The sequence below is a fragment of the Anomalospiza imberbis genome, chromosome 3 (assembly GCF_031753505.1).
Source record: "Anomalospiza imberbis isolate Cuckoo-Finch-1a 21T00152 chromosome 3, ASM3175350v1, whole genome shotgun sequence".
Classification (NCBI taxonomy): domain Eukaryota; kingdom Metazoa; phylum Chordata; class Aves; order Passeriformes; family Viduidae; genus Anomalospiza; species Anomalospiza imberbis.
Window position 1 is genome coordinate 29,801,838 of NC_089683.1, and position 21,600 is coordinate 29,823,437.

At 36.5% G+C, this 21,600-nt stretch overlaps 1 protein-coding gene across 4 annotated transcripts in view; it reads left to right on the top strand.

The window, feature by feature from the left end:
* SMAP1 (small ArfGAP 1) overlaps positions 1-21,600 on the top strand; it is a 91,866-nt gene that overhangs the window by 25,896 nt on the left and 44,370 nt on the right. For 2 of the 4 annotated variants that reach the window (XM_068183770.1, XM_068183771.1), the window contains exons 2-6: positions 969-1,102; positions 1,800-1,885; positions 4,810-4,885; positions 16,801-16,875; positions 20,876-20,956. In XM_068183770.1, coding sequence (XP_068039871.1) covers positions 969-1,102; positions 1,800-1,885; positions 4,810-4,885; positions 16,801-16,875; positions 20,876-20,956 — 452 coding nt within the window. The remainder of the gene's footprint in view (positions 1-968; positions 1,103-1,799; positions 1,886-4,809; positions 4,886-16,800; positions 16,876-20,875; positions 20,957-21,600) is intronic. The other 2 variants (XM_068183772.1, XM_068183773.1) reach the window with 1 other exon arrangement.

The window sequence follows — 21,600 nt, forward strand, 5'->3', positions numbered from 1 at the left end:
AGTGGTGTAGGGGCACATCTGTCATACAAAAGCACAAACTAACTGCTTGAAATGTTTTCCAACTCTTCAATATGCCTTCTTGCTTTTGATGGTAATTATTTAATCTTTTAACTACTTAGAGCTCTGAACTAGATGGACTTCAAAGTAATACTTTTAACAGTGGTGATGTACAGGGCTGGAATAAAAGGATATAAATGTGTTTAATTGGAGAATGAATAGTAGTTTCAAATGAAAAATCCTAAGTGTCACTGTGATAATTCAGGCCAGCATACTTTAACTGTCTCAACATGCCAGCACAGTTGAGAACCAATGGTGGTTAGTAAATCAGCTTGATTCTGTTAGAAAATCCATTTGACTGTAAATGGTAGTTTAGAAATCAAGGTTATTGAACATATTCAGTTTCCCACCATTCTTAGATGGATATTTTTATCAGTTGGTTTTGTAAATCTCTGTATAATCATTTCCTAAGAGCTTGCACACTACTGTTGCAGAGCTGGTGCTATATGAGCTATTTGTTGCATTAATGTAAGATTGCCCTGCAGTTAATTTCAAGTTAAGTATAGATGCATGTCTTAAGAAGCTTTTAAATTGAGCAACTTCTACTGGTTTCTGTTGATGCTTCATCTGAGGCATAACCATAAAGATTATTCAAGATGCAAGCAAAAATCTTATTGCTAGTAAGCCAACTTTAGAAAGTTTGTTGTATTGTTTTGGAGGTGGACACAACATACAACTTTCTAGATACATCTGACTAGTTAATGTTTTGTGACATTATTTAGAAGTAGAAGTCTGTGAATAAAATCGTTAACAGTGGAAATTGTTAAAAGTGATAGATATTCTAGAGACGCAGAGGTGAGCCTTTATTCAAGCCTGTTTGTTCATGTTGTCGGTATAGAATTATGCCAGAGAAAATCCTTACAGTATGTGGAATTTTGAAAATAATTTATTTATTTCCCCATTTCTTTTAGGACCAAGATGGGCTTCTTGGAACACTGGTGTTTTTATCTGCATCAGATGTGCTGGAATACATCGAAATCTTGGGGTTCATATATCAAGGGTCAAGTCTGTCAACTTGGATCAATGGACGCCAGAGCAAATACAGGTAAAATATCTTCAAATATGTTTCCAGTTTGGAAGGGATGTCAGGAGTACTTCTGAAAGGATTTTCATTTATCATGATGCCCTGCTTGCATGTTTTACAATCCTATTAGCTTTTGCATGTATCATACTTCTACTGTAGTGAGCCTATGTTCATAACTCTCTTCAGAAGTTGGTTTACCTCTCATTTCTGTATCATTTTAGAGGTATTCTACCTTACCCCAGGGACTCTGAAAACTACTTCTTGGTTGTTTTTGTAGAAAAAGTGTTGTAAGCCTTTTTAGTAAGGGACAGGACAGTAGCACTCACGCATCTGTGTGATGCCTGTTTGTGTTCTTTTGATGTCTTAAGCACTGACTCTTCCAGGTATGCTCCAGTCTGAATCCTCTTCCTGCCATCAGGCAAATTTTATTACTCTTTGTCTTCCTGGTCTGAAGAGCCATCCTGAGAGGTCAAAGCTTGTCTTTCCCTGGATGGGTTAGTTTACACTGCGAACAGGATCCATGTTGCTAGCTTTGTCCATCAAGTCTGGGCAGGCAGCTCTCCCATGCCATGGTCATATCTCCCAAGACCTATGGTAACAGGGAGGTCTCCAAGTTAGGAACTTGTAATGTCATTTAAGCACTCCACAGTAGCATTCTCACTGTTTCAGAGTTTAAACTATCGACAGACATGAACTGTTTTCTACCACTTTTCCCCAGTGCATGCAGGAAATGGGAAATACTAAAGCAAGACTACTCTATGAAGCTAATCTGCCAGAGAACTTCCGAAGACCTCAAACAGATCAGTATCCTTTCTGTTTTGGCCTTAACATTGAAATGACTTCTAATGCAATTGAGATGTTATGAGTGTTTCAAGGAACTGCTACATTTGTCAGCTTATTTATTTCATTGATATTGTTGTATAAGGAATGACAGTGAAAGTTGAGAACAGTTCAGAAAAGATTTAAATTACTTCAGTCATAGCAAATCTACTTCGTAATGAGATTTGGCAAGCACCATTTATTTTTGCTTTCAGAAGAGGTGACTTCATAAATTCCTTGTATGTCAGAAGTTAGAGTGATATTGGAGAGCTCTTGAATATTTTCTTTGTCTTGAGTAACTGCCATCTGAAATTTAGAAGCATTTGATCAGGAAATAATGAGCTGAATGCTACAGTAAAATAAGCCATTGCATCTTACTCCAGTGAAGCATGGATTTCTTTCTCTAGGTGACTAGCATGGGAATACATAAATAAACCCAAGGTCTCTGAGGGCTGCCAGTTGTGTTTGTGTGTGGTTATCACTGTGAACCTGGACAGGAAGGGTTGGAAGAAAAACCGTCTGCTGGCAATAAATAACTCACAAAATACCTTTACTGAATCACTAGGATAATATATAATGGCATTAATTTAAATCTGGGTTTTTTTCTTGATTTAGTGAAGTTACTCCATAGGTAGAATTTGCTTCACCTGATCTTATTGTAACTCTTTAATTATAATGAGATCCTAAACACCTACTCTTAAGTGCGCTGAGTCTTTCCCCAGCTACAGGAGCTGATAAACAGACTTTGTTATAATTTGATCTAAATTTGCTATATACAAAGATGATTCTGGTTCTTCTGTTTATTAGATACTTCACTTGATATGTTATGACAGAGGATTTCTTTTTTTGGAAGAGTTAGACTCCTCATTAAAAAATGCACTTGAGCAAAACAGTTACTTTTTTCATATTCTAGTAGCTTTTGCATTAAACATACACCCTCATAAGAAAAGAATCAGCACCATAGTATTCCAGCTGTAATATTCAGAAACTTAATTTTAGCCATATGATTGAAATATTTTGACTAAAACTTATTAAAAATGGGTCTCGAAGATGTATTTTTTTTTTTTGCTGAAGCCAACTTAAATTCACTGGTGCTACTGCAGGAGAAGTAATAATGCGTTAAGCTTTTCTGCTCAGATCAGACCAAAAGTCTACTTTTTAGACTTTCAAAATAACTTTTTTTTCACACTGTATGCCTTGAATTAATTACATACCATTTTGAATAGTTGTGGACTAACTGGTGGACTTAGTTAACTGAATATACTTCATTGCCGTGTTTTCCTTATTAACACTGTACTGCCATGAGAGATAATTGCAACAATTTCTGATCTATCAAGTTTTCCATAACTTTGGCAGCTACTTACCTACTTGGCATTCATGACAAGCTGTTGTGTTATGGATGTTTTTTGCCTTTTTTATTTGCTCATTGTATCACTGCAAAATAGTGGTGCTTAGTCTGTGTCATCAGTGTTCTGCTTGTGAATATTCTTATACTCTGAACATTCTTTTGGATAAATGTTGAAAATATTTTGCATGTGATGATCAATTTTGTATATGTTCATCTGTATTAGTGTTTAACTTCCTGTAGCACTATAATGCACTTCTAGTTTTAAGGTAGTAAAGTGGAGACTCGAGAAGAATGTGTTTGTTTGTGGGATCTACCCAAAGCCTCCTGCTAAAGATCCCTCCTCATTTCTGCTTCTTAATCACAAGAGTGACCTTTCTAAACCTTTTTTTTCCTTCCCTGGTACTTGGCAGGGATGCTGTAATGTAGAAACTAACTTTCGGGATCATTATGATTTTTTTTTTTTATGGCAGCTTTAGTTTCCTGTTGAAAAATGTTTTTTCCAGCAGCAATAAATAATTTTTTCTCACTATTAGTACTAAGACAGTTGTACCTTCAAAGTGCTCAGGAAGCCCTTTGCAATTTATATATATTTGGAAAGAGGTAGAAGCAGTGTTTTGATTTTTGTAACTTTTATGAAACTGTCTTCAGGTGACATTTGCATACAGTTTGAAGCTATGTTTTTTCACAATATAATTTGATGCACAGAAGGGACTGAGTGCTCTGAATTGTGTGTTAATCTTAGGACACAATATGTGGAGCTTAAGGGTATCTTACCATCGATTGAGGAAAAATGCTTTGGAAGTTTGAGGCAACGAGTCTGAGCTTCCACAGTTACAATATCAGTTTTTGAATGGATAATCACATTGCTGGACAAAGTAGTTAAAATTTATTCTTCAGCTCCTAGAGAGTCAGCTTTACTAAATGTGAAGAATTCACACTGCTTTGGATGAGCTGCTCTATGAAGCTGAGAGAATCACTGAGGAAAACTGGCTGTCTTTTTTGCATTTGTGCTACTGAGTTGTCAGTTCTGGTTTTCTACAGCAATATGCTTGCTGCTACTTCCATCTTTGCTTCAATATCTTTTAATCACTAGTTCTTTTGGCTTTTTTCCCCCATCCACAGGGATGTTTGTTTTAACAGGAGACTCTCATGGAGGACTTAGTGATCTTGGAGAAGTGTTTATGATCAGCATTTGATAAATGGTATAACATGCAAATCAGACAACAGGTACATATATTTCACCTCTTTTATGAAGAGAAAGTATTTTTTCCCAAGTTAAGATGGTAAACTATAATTATTTACCATATATGAATACCATTGTTCAAGTATTTTCAGTCCTGCAGCCATGTAGATTATAAATACCAGGTGAAAATACCCTAATTGTGAAACACTGAGTTATACTCTTATCTTTCTCATATTGTTTTCTTCAGAGATTAAACTAATTAATTTTGTGTAGTACAAAGAAGCTCACTTTGGGCACTGCAGCAGCAGTTGTTCTGTGTAGAGTGGTTGATATTACTATTTATATGAATGCATATTTTCCTTAAACTACCTACTTCAGAGCTGTGGAATTTTTCATCAGGGATAAGTATGAAAAGAAGAAGTATTATGATAAAAATGCAGTTAATGCCTTCAATGTAAGTAAACACTTTAACCTTTTTTTTTTGAAAGCTATGTAAGACAAATGTAGCAAACATTATGCGTGTTAAAATGTCTCTTACATTTGAAAACCTTTTGACTCAGAGTTAAGTGCTTTCTTCTCTGTCTTTTTATGACTATTCCCAGGTTCCATAAGTTTTACCTACATTGTCTATTACATTTACATCAGCAAAGCATTATGATCCAACAGGTGGCTTATTTATGATGCTTTATATTGTGGTTTTCACTTATGGGTATTTTTTTAACAGTATAGTTTGAGTCTTTTTAATTTATCTTTTTCCATGTTACAGGGGTAAGATAGGATTACGATTTATGGTGACATAAATGGTCTTCCCTCATTCTCTGTAAACCTTGATGAGAAATCTTAGGGTGTTTTGAGCCCTTCTTCTGCTGAATTCCAGTTGTTGCTTGTGGTGAGGTGCACTGTAGTAGCAAACACAGGCAGTACGATGAGCCTGCCATTAAATCCTGTGGCTGTGTGTTCCACTACAGTAAGTTGGTGAGTGCTTCTCCGGCAAAGGAGTTTTGAGCATTTGCACCTTTACTGAAGTTCAGTGTCTTCTTAGGTTTGTTTGTTTGTTTTTTGATACATCTGTGTCTGGGATACATCATCTAGTTCATACACTTTTCATTATATAGTTGTATTTATGTTTAAACATACACAGCTGTGTACTTGCTTTATTTAAGTATGGCCTAACATGTAGCTTTACTACTCTGCCTTAATAGGCAGTGAACTTCTACAGGGACAAGTGCAAGTGTAGGTGTAAAGCATGAGAACTTATGCTGCATTTCCCATTTGAGAAAATGGATCTTTGAATGATGGTTTTGTTTTAGAAGGGTAAAAAAAAGAAAACCTGGGAAGTACAGAAGAGTATTTCAGTAAGTGCTGTTGACATGGAGGAAAATTGCTTTTCTTAAGATGTAAGATACAATTTTGGTTTGAATTACAAATTGGTTACCCTTCTTTACTTTTATTCCAAAATAGAAAGTAGGAAGAAGAGTTTAAAATTATACTTCTTAAAAAACTTTAAGACACGCAAGATCTTTCTAAACAGAGAACCTTGGTGTCTAATGTAACAGTTCACTGCTGCCTTAATATGTTTGAAGGAGTAATCAGCTTCATCATATTTCAGAGTAAGATGAATCACTTACCTGCCATAGCAGCAAGGATAGAATCAGACAAGCTGAAGAGATACATATATGTTACTGCTGAGTACTTTCTTCCTACGTGGGCTTTTCTTTCATTGACTAGTGTAAATGGCATAATCTTTCTGAGAACAAAATCTGATAATAAAATATTTTAGCAACAGGTGAGTCATACACTTTGAGAGTCACCTGTGTTTGTTCAGGACCACAAGGCATCAGGTTTGAGGTGGACAGTCTGTAGTCACAGTTATGGCAGATCCTTAAAGTACTCAATAGTAAATGAGCTGGACTAACGTAGCACCTAGTGTTGTCTGATGCTTGTGCTGGGGTATCCTCCCTGGCTCTGGCTCTGGCCCTGGCCCAGCTCACGTGTGCCTATAGTGCTGCACCTGGTGTTCAGTGATTGTCTTCTACTGGGCCTGGGCCTGACTAGGAACAAGAAGAAAAGGTGAAGCTGAGCCTCTGTTCTGCTTGTCTGGTACTCTGCATTTTTGCTTTTCTGGAAAATTTCTTTGCTCTACTTACTTTTGCAAAGACCATCTTGTACCCTATTTTTAATCAAAATTATATTCTTGGTGGGACACATGAGCTTTTTAGCACACTTTTTGTTGTTACCTTTGAAATGGAAATGCCTTCAGCTTGGATTAGGACTAATTTAAGTTAGAGGTGCATACATATATTGTCTTTTGGTAAAATGAATCCTTTCTAGGTATAAGCAGATGATACAGAAGTGTAGAAAGAGGGTTGCAATGCCTAAGGGTCACTTTCCTTAATGTGACAATTTCACTGAGGTGGCATGTGAAAATTTAAGGAGCTTTCCCAGATTTCATCCACCGTTGCAAGTTGCTTGTGGTAAAAGTTTCCCATAGCATAAAGGTTGTTTTGAATAGATTATTTTAAAACATGCAGTACAGTATTTCTCTTTGTGTGATTTTGGTGGGTTCATAAGTTTTTCAAGTTTGTCTACATCTCTGATTGTATTCTGTGTTTTGAAGCCCAGGAGTATATATCAAGGTTCAGTTTTTGACTGTCAGGATTCATTTGTTACAATGAGTTACAAATGTCTTTTTTTGTAATTTTTTTATTTTATTATTCTTAAGTATAGAAGATCTTTTCTTTTCTGACAAGACTGTTATATTACTAAGTTTGATTTTTAGAGTTGCACAGTATAATAGCAAGGTTAGTGCAGAGGCCCTCAAGCATGCAGACTAAAAATATGCAAATATGAATTATTTTTTTTCATGGTTCACTAAAAAGTGATGAAAGATAAAGCTGTGGGCAAAAAAGGCATCTGTGATTTTATTGGCTAGTTACATTTTAAATTGAATAGTGCATTTAAGTAGAAATCAAATATACATTAGAATAATGCTGGCTGAAAGCAACTGGATTTTAAAAATCTTTTAAATCTTTTAAAATGCATATTATCTCAGTTTTCTGATGCATCATTTTTGGAAAAATGTGAGATGCTTGTTCTGTATCACTGTTCAGGACTAAATGTGTGGTATAATTTACTCAGCTGTTTTAAGTGAGTTATCAGTAAATAGTTACTCTCATTTTCTTGTTTAGACCCAGTGCAGGCTTGTGGCTAATTTACAGAAATTAGCTCAGACGCTAATACCCTGGGACAATGTATGTATATTTGTCCTGTGAATAACACATTAGATGTGGTATTGTTTATTGGAAATAACTGGTTTTGTTCTTGGAAAAATCAGCTTAGGAGCAGCAATGGCTGTTGGCAAGTAAATGTATTTTAAATATCTTCAGCATAATACTGTTGTCCTAGAATTAATTTTCTGCCTGACCTCATTCTCAATACAGAATCCAGTAAATCGAACTTCACATAGCAGTGAAACAATTAGGGTATCTTTATAAATGGTGCCTCTAAGATACAGTAACAAGAACAGTTTCCTGTGTCAATATGCTGTGCTTTTTGACTTCATTTATTCTTGAAAGCTTCTAAAATGCAAGTGGGAGCTTGCATTGCTTCTGTAGTTAACAACAGACAGTTGCCATAGGTCAAGTCACAAGAGGTGATTTTGGATGATATAACTATCCTTCAGGTAGTACAGACATGAAACTGGGAATATTGTTCCACTTCAGAATTGTACTGGATCATCACTTTGAAGCACCCATAAATCCTTTTATATTCATCATAGGGGTTTTTTGTACACAGCAATCCTAGAACTAAAGGGTAAAGCTTGCAGAACAGTTTGGTCTATAATCATCTTAGTCCTGAAGACTGTTAAACCTTTTGTTTGCTTTGGATTCTCATTAGAAACTGCATATGCTCCTTTAGTTTATTGTCTCCTGGAACACTCTTAAAAGAGCATAGCTTACAATTAGACAAATACCTTTCCCCAAGAATCTGAACTTGTATGCTTAAATAAATGACTTGATGGACCTTTTCAGAATGGTTGCAATAAATATAAGTGAGGAAAATATGAGCCATGGAGAAATGCTCTGGGGTGTGGAGTTGTATGAAAGTAATGTCAAAATATAGTATTCATCTTGACGGACAATCTCTGTATTGAGTCCCAAATATTTACCAGAGCTATGCATCTGGTTATGTGGAGGAAGAGATGTTAATGAGGCTCATGATCTTAGATGCAGTGGCCAAGAGAAGTGGCAAATCCTTGTTTTAGGTTTTATGGAGTTACTAAGGATCTGCAAAAATTACTGGCCTAGAGGACACTTTCAGTTTTGAAGTAGATGATTACAGTTTATCAATAAATAAAGAGGAAATGTGTAATTTTTAGAACCAAGCTTTCAGAAAAAGTAAAATCTGTCTAGAACGTGTTGTTCTAGAATATGCAGTAAGAACTGCTGGAGTTACTGCTTGAGGCACAGGACTGCACTAAAGAAGTTTTTTGTGATTCACAACCCTAATAATTGAAATTGACCCTGTCTATATGCTGCTGAGCTAAAAGTTTACTGAAGTTGCAGAGAGATTCAGGAAATCAAGCTTTAAGCAGACATACTTTCTCAATTAAAAAAAAAATAGCACCTCCCCTTTAATGTAAAATAAAACTTGTAAAAAGACAATCTTTCTTCAACTATTGGTTTTTTTAATCTAATACAATGACCCTTATGCCATATAAGTAATGAGGAAAAGCAGTGAGGTCACTGTGTTGAGTGAGGATAAAGGTTAGCTATGTAGGTATCATCATAAACAATCTTCACAGCTTTTAATAAAAATAAGTATATAGGAGAATTTATATAGGAATCACATTATTCAGGCTGGATGATGATTCAGCTGAAGTAGATTTCAAATACTTTCAGTCTCAAAAATTATGAACTGGTACAATCTATTCCACTACATGAAGTGGGAATATGTTATCACATCCTGACAAAGTTTAGAGAATAGGAAACGAAGTTTCTGTATTTAAGAAAGGGTATGAATTATGTATGGAGCAGAAGTTTCATGTAACTCTTAAGTTCACTGAAGGAAAAGAATTATGGGTCTACATTTTACATGCTTTCATAAGACATTGTGTATAATTTAAGAAGTTTGAACTTAGGCAATTGGCTAAAATGTGCTGTGCATTTAGAGATTGTGATGACACACTTTCCAGAAAGCTATCTTAAAGGGGATGAAATCTGTAATACATTTACTGCACTAAAATACGTTAGGTAGGCATCTTAAGATATACAAATTTGGGTGCGAAAGGGCACATGAACACTTCAGTTTCTAGTAGCCAGCATTCAGAAGCATTCAGTCATTATTGTGGAGGGAGTGGTTACCAGTTACCTCTCGCAAAAGTGCAGTAAACTTACTGGGGTTTTTTGTGGTCTATGAAAAACTTTGGAATCAAGTGATAGGAAGTGTTTTTAAAATATACTAGTAAAGATAGGCATCAATAGGGGGCACTGAAATTCCCTACAAGAATTATGACTTGAAGGCAGGGATAGGGAAAGCAGGGTAAATTATTTTCAAGATAATTTTGTTAGAATGGGTTAAATTATAGAATAGCAGAATAGCTAGGGTTAGAAGCAACCCTTGGACATCATCCTGCTCCAAGTAAGAGTCATCTAGAACAGGTTGTTGAGTCTCATATAGAATTGAGTTTTGAATGTCTCCAGGGCTGGAGACTCCAAGACCTCTCTGGGCAACCTGTTCCAGTATTCAACCACCTCCAGAGTAAAAGAATGAAATTTATTCTTATGTTTCAATGGAGTTTTCTGTGTTTCAGTTTATGTTCAGTGCCTCTTGGTCCTGTTTCTGAATGTCACAGGCAACAGTCTGTCTGGTTTAGTCTTTGTTCCCTGCTCATTCCCCACCCTCCAGTTTTCTTTCCTCCTGACTAAACAATCTGAACTCACTAAGCCTTTCCTTGTCTGAAAAGTGCTCCAGTCCTTTAATCATCTTAGTGTGTCTTTGCTGGACTTGCTTCAGTGTGCCCTTGTCTCTCCTGTGCTTGTGAGCCCAGAATTGGCCATGGTGCAAGCTCACGTCCAGCTTGTCCACCAGGACCTCCAGGTCCTTTTCTGCAAATCTGCTTTCCATCCACTTGATACTGAACCCATACTGGTGCATGAAGCTACTGCACCACCATATGGTACAAGGCTTGGCGCTTTCCTTTGAACATCAGGTGTCTCCTGATGTCCCATCCTGTTAGTGGTGCCCTGAATGGCAGTACACCTCTATTAGTGCATGAACCACTCCTCCTGTTTGTATCCTTTGCAAACCTGTACTCTGCACCACTGCATGGCTTATTACCGAAGAAGTTAAATAGTGTTTGCCCTGGTATCAGTGCCCAGGTGTACCACAAGTGAAGCCCTTCAGCAGCACTTTGCCAAGCGGTGGAATAAATGAAGGAGTTGGAGAAGCCGGACTGGATTTTCAGTAAGCCAGCTGCATTCCCAGTAGCTCCCACATGTGGAGTCTTGTTTTCCCCACTTCCGTAAGTACTTCACACGGCTGGACCTCATAGCTACAAGTTGCTATGTCCAAGTAAACAGAACTTTGCCAAAGATGAAATCTCTAGTGACTACCTTGCCAGTTTAACATGGATCATGAAAATGTAAATGATCTTGCATGCAGCAGAGCAAGCCACTTAGGGGAAAAGAAGTTGTTGTTCTGAAGTGCAGGGAAATTCTCGCTGACTTTTCCCTGGAACAAATGCAGAAAACACTGGTTAGGCTGGACAAGAGAAATGGAGGGCAATTCAGTAAGAGATTAAAAGCATCTGTTTTGTTTATCCAGTGTCAGCATTTAACTAAGCCATGGTGACTCTCTGTAATATCCCACAGAGGTGGTTATCAAAAGGAGAAAATAAATAACCTCAAAAAAAAAAAAAAAAAAAGTGGGCAACAACAGGTGTAGATGTTCTGGGTTAGAGTTGTGAAAAAATAAGTTTTTCTCAAGTCTGTTAAATATATCTGTATTTTCCAAAACAGTGTATAATTGTCTGTGTTTGATGTAAATATTACAAACATCTACAGCTCTCCACGTGTTCAGAACTACAACTGGCTTATGCATAAGCATCATCTATTCCTGTAATTAGAATGGTAACTCTGAAGAGATGGAGTGCTGAGTGTGTTCACAATATTGACAGAAGAGCAGTACTGGCTTCTTTCATAGCCAACCACTGCTCTGTTTCGTGAAACACAGGATTCTGGATCTCTCTTACGGGAGTCCAGTGTTACAGCATAGAATAGGGGAGCGTTGTGGTTTCACTCCAGTCAGCAGCCAAGGGCTACACAGCTGCTTGCTCACTCTGCCACCAGCAGGACTGGGAAGAGAATTGAAAAGGGTAAAAGCCAGAAAACAAGTGGGTTGAGATAAAGACAGCTTAGTAGGAGAACAAAAGCCATGCACACAAGCAAAGCAAAATAAGGAATTAATTCACTGCTTCCCAATGGCAGGCAGGTGCTCAGCCGCCTTGTGTAATGGTGACTTGGCAACAAATGGCATCACTTTGAATGTCCCCCTTCCTCCTCCTTCCTCACATTTGAAATGCTGAGCATGATGTCGTGTGATATGGAATATCCCTTAGGTCAGTTTGGGTCACCTGTCCAGGCTGTGTCCCCTCCCAGCCTCCTATGCAGAGCCAAATTCCTCGCCAGGCTGGCAGTATGAAAAGCAGAAAAGGCCTTGGCTCTGTGTAAGTCCTGCTCAGCAATAACAAAAACATCTCTATAATTAATCAACCCTGTGTTCAGCACAAATCTAAAACACAGCCCTGTACTAGCCACTTTGAAAAAATAATTCTACCCCAACCAAAACCAGCATAGGGAGACATTTTAGTAATTTAGAAAAATGCCTTGCCAGTTAGCCTTAACTTCCAAAAATTCATACGTATATGTTGCTAATAGTACATTAATATTCTTATGCTCTTTTCAGTATTCCAAGAATACTCTTTATAAAAATACCTCTTTATAAAAATATCAAGCAATTGGTTTGTGTGTTTATAACCATCTACTAGCAGTCTATAATTGCTACTGCTTTAGGATGAATTACTGATTTTAGTATTGTAAACATTTGTTGGAGATACATAGTAATAAAGTTAAAAATCTGCTGAAATTAGACAAACATATGTAGCAGCTAAACTTAAAACCTGTCAAATGAAAGCAGAATAGTCCTCTTCATTTAGGATAATTCCCTGCATATTGTGTGTGTATAAACTGGCCACTCGAGGGCACTTTTGTATTTGGTTCAGCTGTGGACTTCCTGAATGGTTTGATAACACACTCATTCTTTAATGTCTTGAATCTTCTGTGTGATAGCAGCCTGCATTTCATATTTAAATGGAAGCTTAATGTAGACTTATAGAGCTTCAACTTGAATCCTTTTTGATAAAAGGCTGAATAATGACATGCATTACATCAATGCTGGATTTTGGAAAAACTACAAATCAAAGCAGGTGAAAACTTTATGAAGTACTTACACCTTAGTGACTGATAGTGTTTGTGTGACTGTTACGTAGCATCACAAACATGTCAGTACAAACTAAAATAAAATAATTCTTAGTTTTTTTATGTTATGTTTTCTGGTAACTTCATTTAGTTCTTGTTTAAATCTTACCTTTTTTTTTTTACTTGGAATAGTAGTCTGGTCAACAGAGTATATCAAGACATTGGGCCAACTACTGTTTGTATTGTTGCTTTTACACAAACTGTTACCTTATTATTAATTTGTGTAGTGCCACCACTAAGTAATAACAGACAATACAAAGGTGTTTTATAGGGAGGAAAATGGGGACAGGTAACACATTTACATGTAAAAGGGGCTGGGAACTGGACTAATACTGTAAATCTGCAGATTCTTTCTTTTCTGATCTTACATTTTTTGTGCACCAAAGGGTTTCTCACTGAGCACAGGTGAAACTTAAATCTTACAGTACTGTTGCATGTGTATGTAATTTCTTGCTCAGCACTAAAGGTACCAGATGCTTTAAAGAGAATATTGAATTTCATTGTGCAAAATGGTTATTTTTGCTGTAACCTCTTTCTAGAAAGGAGTCCTAAAACACAAACAATGGAAGAAGATTCAAGAGTTACTAAAAAATAAATGACTGCAAATCTTCTGGTCTGAAATGCAATCAAAATTTTGGGAAAAAAATAGAAATGTGGAAACTTAAGAAACAGCTCCTTGCCATCATTCTTTGTTTTAGGCAATTCTGAATTTCTTAATCAAAATACGTAACTACTCCTAAGTTAAAAGTTAAAATGATGTATTCATATGCTAGTTGTCATTCTGCAGTACATTGGTAATGTGCACAATCACCCAACTTTATTATTTTTCTGGCAGTATGTATGATTAGTTACAGAGGTCACCATTTGATACTTTAAGGTGCCAATAATCAAAGAAGTCTTTAGTTGACTGCTTTTCAGAGCATAGTGCAAACATGTTGTCAGAGTAGATCAGAGTGTGATTTTCCACTTGGATTCTGGAATAAGGTTGAAAATTGCTTTTTAGCTTTTCATGGAGAAATTTAAGTATCTGTCAACCAGCATTGCCAGATCTTTCTCCCCCAGGGAAATTTTCCAGTCACTCATCTCAAAGAGTCCTAAGTGCAAGACCTGGAAATTCACTATGTTGAACCTTGTACTGTTGACCTCGGGCCATTGCTCCAGCCTGTCCAGATCCCTCTGTGGAGCCTTCCTGTCCTTCAGCAGATTAACACTCCTGCCTAGCTTGGTGACATCTGTAAATTGAATTATGGTGCATTCCATCTCCTCATCCAGATTCTGCATAAAGAAAGATACTAAACAGGACTGGTCTCAATACTAAACCCTGGAGAACCCCAGTAGTAACCGGCCAGTCTTTGGTTGTGACTCCATTCACCACTGCTCCCTGGGCCCGGCCACCCAGCCCGTGTGTACCCAGAGAATAGTGCACCTGTCTAAGCCATGAGCAGCAAGTTCCTCCAGGAGAATGTTCTGGAAAATGATGTCAAAGTCTTTGCAAAATTCTAGGTAGACAATATTTACGTGTTTGGCTTTGTCTAGCCACTGGGTTTGATTTGATTTTTTCATTCAGCTTTCCTTATCTGTTGCAGCCTGGTATAGATAACAAATTCAACGTGATGCAGTGGTGATAAAGCTGTTGAGCAGCTCAACCTTGTACTCTTGCTTTCATTATATAAACTTAATCTGTTCTTTATACATTGTAATGTGTTTTCTCTTCAAGATTAGCTTCAGTCATATGTCTTTTGTTCTCTGGCTTAGTTGAATATTTGCGTGTGTGAAGGGTGCTTTCAAGTGCTCTTTTTTGCCTGAAGTGGTTGTAGTGATGCTGGTTGCCTTTAAACATTATGCTTGGGCATTTCTCAACTTGTACATCTTGTTCCATATCCCAGGCTAGACAGCAACTGCTTTTCACTGTGTCTCACAGCTCTGACAGCTTGCATGACACTTCTTCTTTAGTTCTATGATTCCATTACTTGATTGGCAAAACTATAATAATTGCTTTCAGGCCTTCATAGAATTACCTTCTTCTAGGTTAGATGATCCTTTATATTATGAAGAGGATGTGAAGATTAAGAACTATTATGGGAGGATGAATATTGACAAACACCTATGGTGCTGATTTTCCACCTAACTCCTGAATGAAATTCTGCCTTCTGTGTTCTGTGTGGCAAGTAGCTGTTACCTGCTGTTCACCTGTGAGGGCTATCAAACTTAAATTCTCCTAAAATCTGAAGTATACAAAAGAATGAAAAAACTCCAAACCCAAGCCAAAAATCCCACTTGTTAGCAGCTTGAAAGATGATGATTCATTATCAGAATTTTACACATTTTTATCTAATTGAAAACTCTGAAGCATGACGTTAGAGTACATAGTTCAGTATATTGTGTAGTTACCTAATAATTTTTCAGACATTATTTGGTTACAATGTGGTGCAGTTGGAATAAACAGGATCCCAATGTTCCTATAGCAACAGAAAGCTACTGTTTGTGAAACTGCATCATTGCAGCAGATGTATCCATAACTCTGCTAATAACCCGAGGATTTTAAAACAGTAAATTTAAAAATGAGAATTCTGTTTCATATTTCTGCAGGTAAAATTTGGTTTTAAAATTAAACCTTATAAATATCTTTCCTGCAGCTCTGCACCACCTTCCAGCATAGACATAGATTTTGACTTTGTAAAAATACTAAATATATAAATTCTATGAATATTCCAGCTGTATTAGTAAAGAAACTGGTAGGATTTTCTGTAAGAAATATGGGGTATTTAGACACAAGATATGATGGAGTTTTTTATCAAGTTTCAGTTTCCATTTAGTGCGAGCTACTTTTTAAAAACTAAATAAAAACATGTCATTTAAATTGCTTATTTTGGTCCAACATAACGACCTACTCTGTTATAGCTTCATTTCTTTCTAAATTTTCCTTCTAGATATTAGAGGTGATACAAAATAGTGTAGAAGTGTCAGCTTTATAGCACTGAAGATCTTCTTCATATTTGGAAAATGTATTTCAGTTGCATTTTTATAATAACGGAAATAGAAAGATGATGTTTCCATTACAGTAATCAGCTATGCATAAAAAAAATTTGATAGGAAAAGGTATGAAAATGCCTTTAGAGAAATCCAACTTTTTTGAGCAAACTGTATCTGTTGCATATTTAACTTACACCTTTTGGAGAGTTCTGGAAATCCAGTGGTGTTAATAGCAATTTTACACACCAATTCCTAGAAAAGAAGTGTCACTTGTCTGAGAATCTTCAACCTGCTGCTGAGAAGTGGTTTTATATTAACCCTAAGCTCTTTATGTACTTGGAAGGCTCTTAGAAGAGTTAATTAGAACTTTAATTAATGTATAACTTTCAGAGTTGTTTTGCATTCCTCTTAATAAAAATATTCTGTTGCATCAAACATGAACAAAGGCACTCTCTTCTCTCCCCCTCCTCTGGGACGGTCTGCCTTCATGCTTCAGGACATTAATATTTCAGTAGTTACACTGTGTAAAAATTGAACAGTAGGTGAAACCTAATTATTTTTCTTAGACCTTTGATATGATCTTATCCAGGTTCATTTTCTTATATTCTGTCCTAGTGAATTTCATTTTAAGTCATACTTTCCTACCTGAAATGTTTCCTTTAAATATTGTACTCAGGGAAAAAAAACCAAACCTTTGTCTCCTCTTCATGTTTCTTCTATGTCGTGTAACCACTACCATCGATATTATTGAGAGAAAAAAAAGAGAATGAAAATCATGCCTCTTAGCGGCCTCTACTGCCTCCCTTCCCAGCTGTTCTTGCTTGTTTTCTTTCTCATTTCTTTCCTCTGTTTTGTACAGATATCATCTGATGCTGCTCAGCCTTTGGCATCTTCTCCTTCTCTGCAAGCTGCTGCTGAGAAGAGCAAAGCAGAGGTATATTGGTTTTGGGTGTAACTCTTACCAGGTTACTGCTTTGCACAAATGTTTACATCTTTATAGAGTAATTTCACCGAGGTAACTTGAGAGTTTGAATTGCTGTTAATACTTTACACATTTGAAATACATCTCTCCTTTTTTCTTGGACTAGCTAAATGAAAATACCCAGTACAATGGCAAAGTATGTGTGTGGTTGTTACTTCTTGGTGTTTATATGTCAAAATTGTGGTTCTCTTCTGATTTAGTGTCACAAAACTGTGGAAAAACCACTTAATTCCCAGCTAATGGGCATGCGTGGTACTCTCCTGTCTCAGCAGGATAATTTCTGATACCTTTTTTAGTATTACTTGCTGGGATATGTGTGTGTGCTAACACATTTGCTGTTTAGATGGGTCTTTGAAAATCATAACACACAAGCAAGTAGTAGATGAGGCATCATTTATATCAACTTTCAGTAAATGTCACAATTTGCAACAATAATGAAATGCATATTTAGAATGTGAATATCCAGTGTTAGCTTCTTTTAGATACTTCACTCTAAATTGAGACTATACAATATATGAAATAATTTATGATGTGAACATAAATCAAGCTTTTTCCTTCTAAATACAAAAAAATTGGACAGAAGTTATAAATTATTTAATTCAGCTATATTTAAACATTAATTAAAATTTAAATGTCAGTGTCATGGACTAAGACCACAAGCCTTGTTGAATTTGTCATGTGTTTTAAGTTGTACCAGGAGTAGCAGCAGCCACTAAGAATGAAACTAGCTTTTACTTTATCTACCTCTATCGGTGCATTCACATTTGAAAGTTCTTCTGTATAACTAGTATGCCATGTTATTAGAAATGAAACTTGGAAAAAAATTAATAATCTTTGCTTAGAATTTAAGATCAGTATAAAGTCAATTTAATTTTATTATCTTCATAGTGCTTTTTGACTGCTTTTGCAAGTAATGAAGCACTTGAGTTGAAGTTCTGGCATGAATGCAACATCTGAGAATTTTTTTTATTTAGTCTGAATTAATTTTTATCTAATGGAACTGAAGCAGAAAGCTTGAATATTGAAATCAGGAAGTGTGAAGATGAAGGACTTGTGGGTTTTCAAGTCCACAGTGAAAATTAAATGAATGAAAATAAAGTTGCTGGGAATCAAGACTGTTTCTGTAGACTCTGTGAGTTGTGGAGGTAGAAACACAGGAGAACAGTTATTTTAAGTCTTAATATATTCACTATTAAGCTTTCAGAGATTTGTTAAGGTCAACAAGAGGCATATATTTATATTTGGTTGCCTTTACGGAGTGTTTGCCATATGAAACTAGCCCCAAACCCTCCTTGTTCTTGAATCCTTGAAAAATAAATGTTTCCAGATACTTTTTACTCTGGAAGTGAGGTTACTTTGACAAAACATACTTTAAAAAAATGTTGAAGTCAAACTGGAAATCAGGACATACTGAAAAAAATGCAAAAACTTTAACTCTGCTTTCCCTTAAACATATTCAAGGAAATTTACGTTACTGTGATTGAAAAGTAAGAGTACCTACATGACACTTCAAATAATCTTTCCTGGGAGGAGAGGAATCAAATCATAGAATTGTAGAGCCATAGAATGGCTTGAGTTGGAAAGGCCCTTAAAGATCATGTAGTTCCAACCCCCTGCTATGAACAGGGACACCATCCACTAGACCAGGTTGATCCACAGTCTCCCTGGGGAATCTATTCCAGTGCCTCACCATCCTCACAGTAAAAAAAAAATTCTTCCTAGTATTTAATCTAAACCTGCTCTCTTTCAGTTTAAAGCCATTCTCCCTTCTCCTGTCACTGTCCTGATAGAGTCCTTACCTGTGGTTCTTGAAGCCCCCTTTAGGTACTACTGTAGGAATACTGCTATAAGGTGTCCCCAGAGTCTTCTTTCTTCTCCACACCCATGCAACCTCAGTTTTCTCAGCCTGTCTTCAGAGAGAGGTGCTCCAGCCTCCAGTCATTTTTTGTGGCCCTTCTCTGGGCTGCAGTGAGTCGATGTCCTTCTGATGTTGGGAGCTCCAACTGCAGAGGAAGGGTCTGTGAGATCAGAGCAGAGGAGGAGACTCATGTCCCTTGACCTGCTGGTCACACTTCCTTTGATGCAGTTGTCTTAAGTTTCCACGGGATAAGAGATTATGTTTATTTAAATTATTCCGCTTGAGAAGGTTGGAGAAAATTAAAGACTTTGAAAAGTTGTTGTTCTGACAGTATAATTTGTGTGTATATTAGAATGCAGGTTGGTACTAGGGTCAGTGAAACAGTAATGGAAGAAAGGCTGAGCTTCATTGAAAGGTGTGGCTATGCATTTGTAATCCCAGTTAAATAAGACTGCAAGTCTCAGGTATTGTGTGACCTCAAAATAAAATACTGCTTTATACTTGTCCCAGTCATACAGACATTTCTGGAACACTTTGCACTACCACAGGTGAGATACAGTATTGGCAAGGCCTCTAGTTTGGACCACTGTGTTCACTTTTGTGTTCTTTTATTCAGTGAAAGTTGGTATCTGTTTCTTTTCATCAAAACATATGTTCCAAATTTCCCTATGGGGGTTTCATGACTGTGGTCATTGCTTTGTGTTGCTTGTAAGCAGGTGCTTGGTGTGGTAGTCTGATTTGCCAGGAACTGAGTGTTCAGGTTAATGTCTGATGAAATAATGCACATGGGATAGCTGGGACTTGAGTAGCCCCAATCCATCTGGTAAATATGGTGGAAGGTTTGAAAATGGATTACTGGAAGTTTTGAAGAATGTGTTACTTGGATCCCACTCTGCTTGGTCACCTCCAAAAAAATAACCCCAAACAAAATCATAAACAAACAAAAACCAACAAAAACCACAAAACCTTCATCTGAGTGTTAGAACAATATTAAGTAGATAGCATGCTATAAAAAAAATTTAATTTTATATACTGGATGTTAAAAAAAAATTTAAAAAGACCCACAAATATCCCTTAATGACACAAACTATTAACTGTCTTATTTTTAGTACTGGAGCTGCATGGACAGATGTAGCTTCTCAACCTTCTTCCTAATACTGGGAAAGTTGTAAACAGTAGTATTTTCTGAAACAAGGCTGTTTTGAAGCTTTGAACGAGGGGTGCAAGTCTAATGGCTGAAAGAGCATTTAGGAGCTACTGTTTCATTTTCTTTATTACAGATGGTAAATCCTTGTTTCATCCATTTAGTGTTCAAATATACTCACCAGTACTACGCTGTAGTTGTACAAGGTAAATGCAGGCAGACTAACACTTTGTCAAAGCAATTGCTAACCTAGAAAGTCTCAATCTTCTTCATGTTATTCCTTGAGGTATATTTTATGTTATGCTTCAGTCAGATGAGTCAATAATTTTGGCACATTTATTCATTAAAAACTAAAGTGAAAAAATTTCTGTAATGTCATTATGATGCATTCAAAGTAAAGAGATCTTTAGATATTCACTTTCTGGAATAACATAATGTCTCATGACTCAAGTGGCCTGTCATATGGCCCAAGGCAACTTTTTTTACATTCAGGAGTATTTTTTAGGACTACTAGATTAGCTTTTAAAAATTAGTACCTTTCTGCAGAAGGCAGCATGCAATTTACCTTAGCCTAGTTCTTTGGTCAAAGCAGCTGACATCCTCAATGACAGAGGCTATCAAAGTTAACAGAGATACTTGTAGATGGTTTTTTCTCTTCAGCTCTCCTTAGCTTAGGAGAATCAATACTGGTTCTTTTTTCCTTCTGCTTATTACGCAGAAATGCAGATGAGCAGGTGAAAAAAGAATTTATTGAATTTAATCTAAAAGTCACAGTATTTTTAGTGTTAGTATTTGAGCAAAATTAGTCACTTCTGGAAGGAGAGCAGATAAAAGCATAAATTCTGATTTAAAAGGGAGTAACTGAAGATCTCCGTTTATAGTCCGTATGGCTGTAGACATTCAATATGTTTGCAAATTGGGTACTAGCAAAATGCTTTTTCTTTTTGCAGAAGGAAAAAGAAAAAAAGAAAGAAGAGAAAAAGAGAGAGAGAGAATCAGAAAAAACATCAAAACAGTTAACAGCTGAAAAGGTAATTGGAGTTTCTTTTTTTCCAGTTATTTAAAAATAGCACATAGTATTAGATACGTTCAGAGATTTGGGGAAAAATAATGTGTGTCTATGTGTATATGAGCTGTAATCTGGGTAATCCACATAAATTGTTTGTTTGTGCTGTTGCTTGCATACAAAGGTTGGTTGACCATACAGTGAGGAATGTGTTTAGGAGAAGAGGGAAATGGATTAAGCTTTGTTAAAGTTTAGGCTCAGACCATAAATCTAATTAAGGTTTTTAAGATCACAGAATAGTCTTGAGTTGGAAGGGACCCACAAGGATCATCAAGTCCAGCTATTGAGTGCACAGCCCGTATGGGGATTGAACCCCCAACCTTGGTGTTGGGGCACTGACCAGCTGAGTTAAAACCTCAGGGTCACGAACCACTGCTATTCTTGCACAGAAAATTGTCGGTTTATTGAACTGTCTTTGATAATTAATCAATTTTAAACATAAATGTAAAATCTACAGAATTTAATTAGTAGCTCTAAGTAGCTTGAAAATTTGCAACTAAGATCATGTCATAAAACATGACAAGCCAACAACTTAAGGTGCTTCTTTCCATAGCTATGAGCAGCCTTAGCAATGTAGTTACAATTAAAATTTCATGTGCACTTCTACAG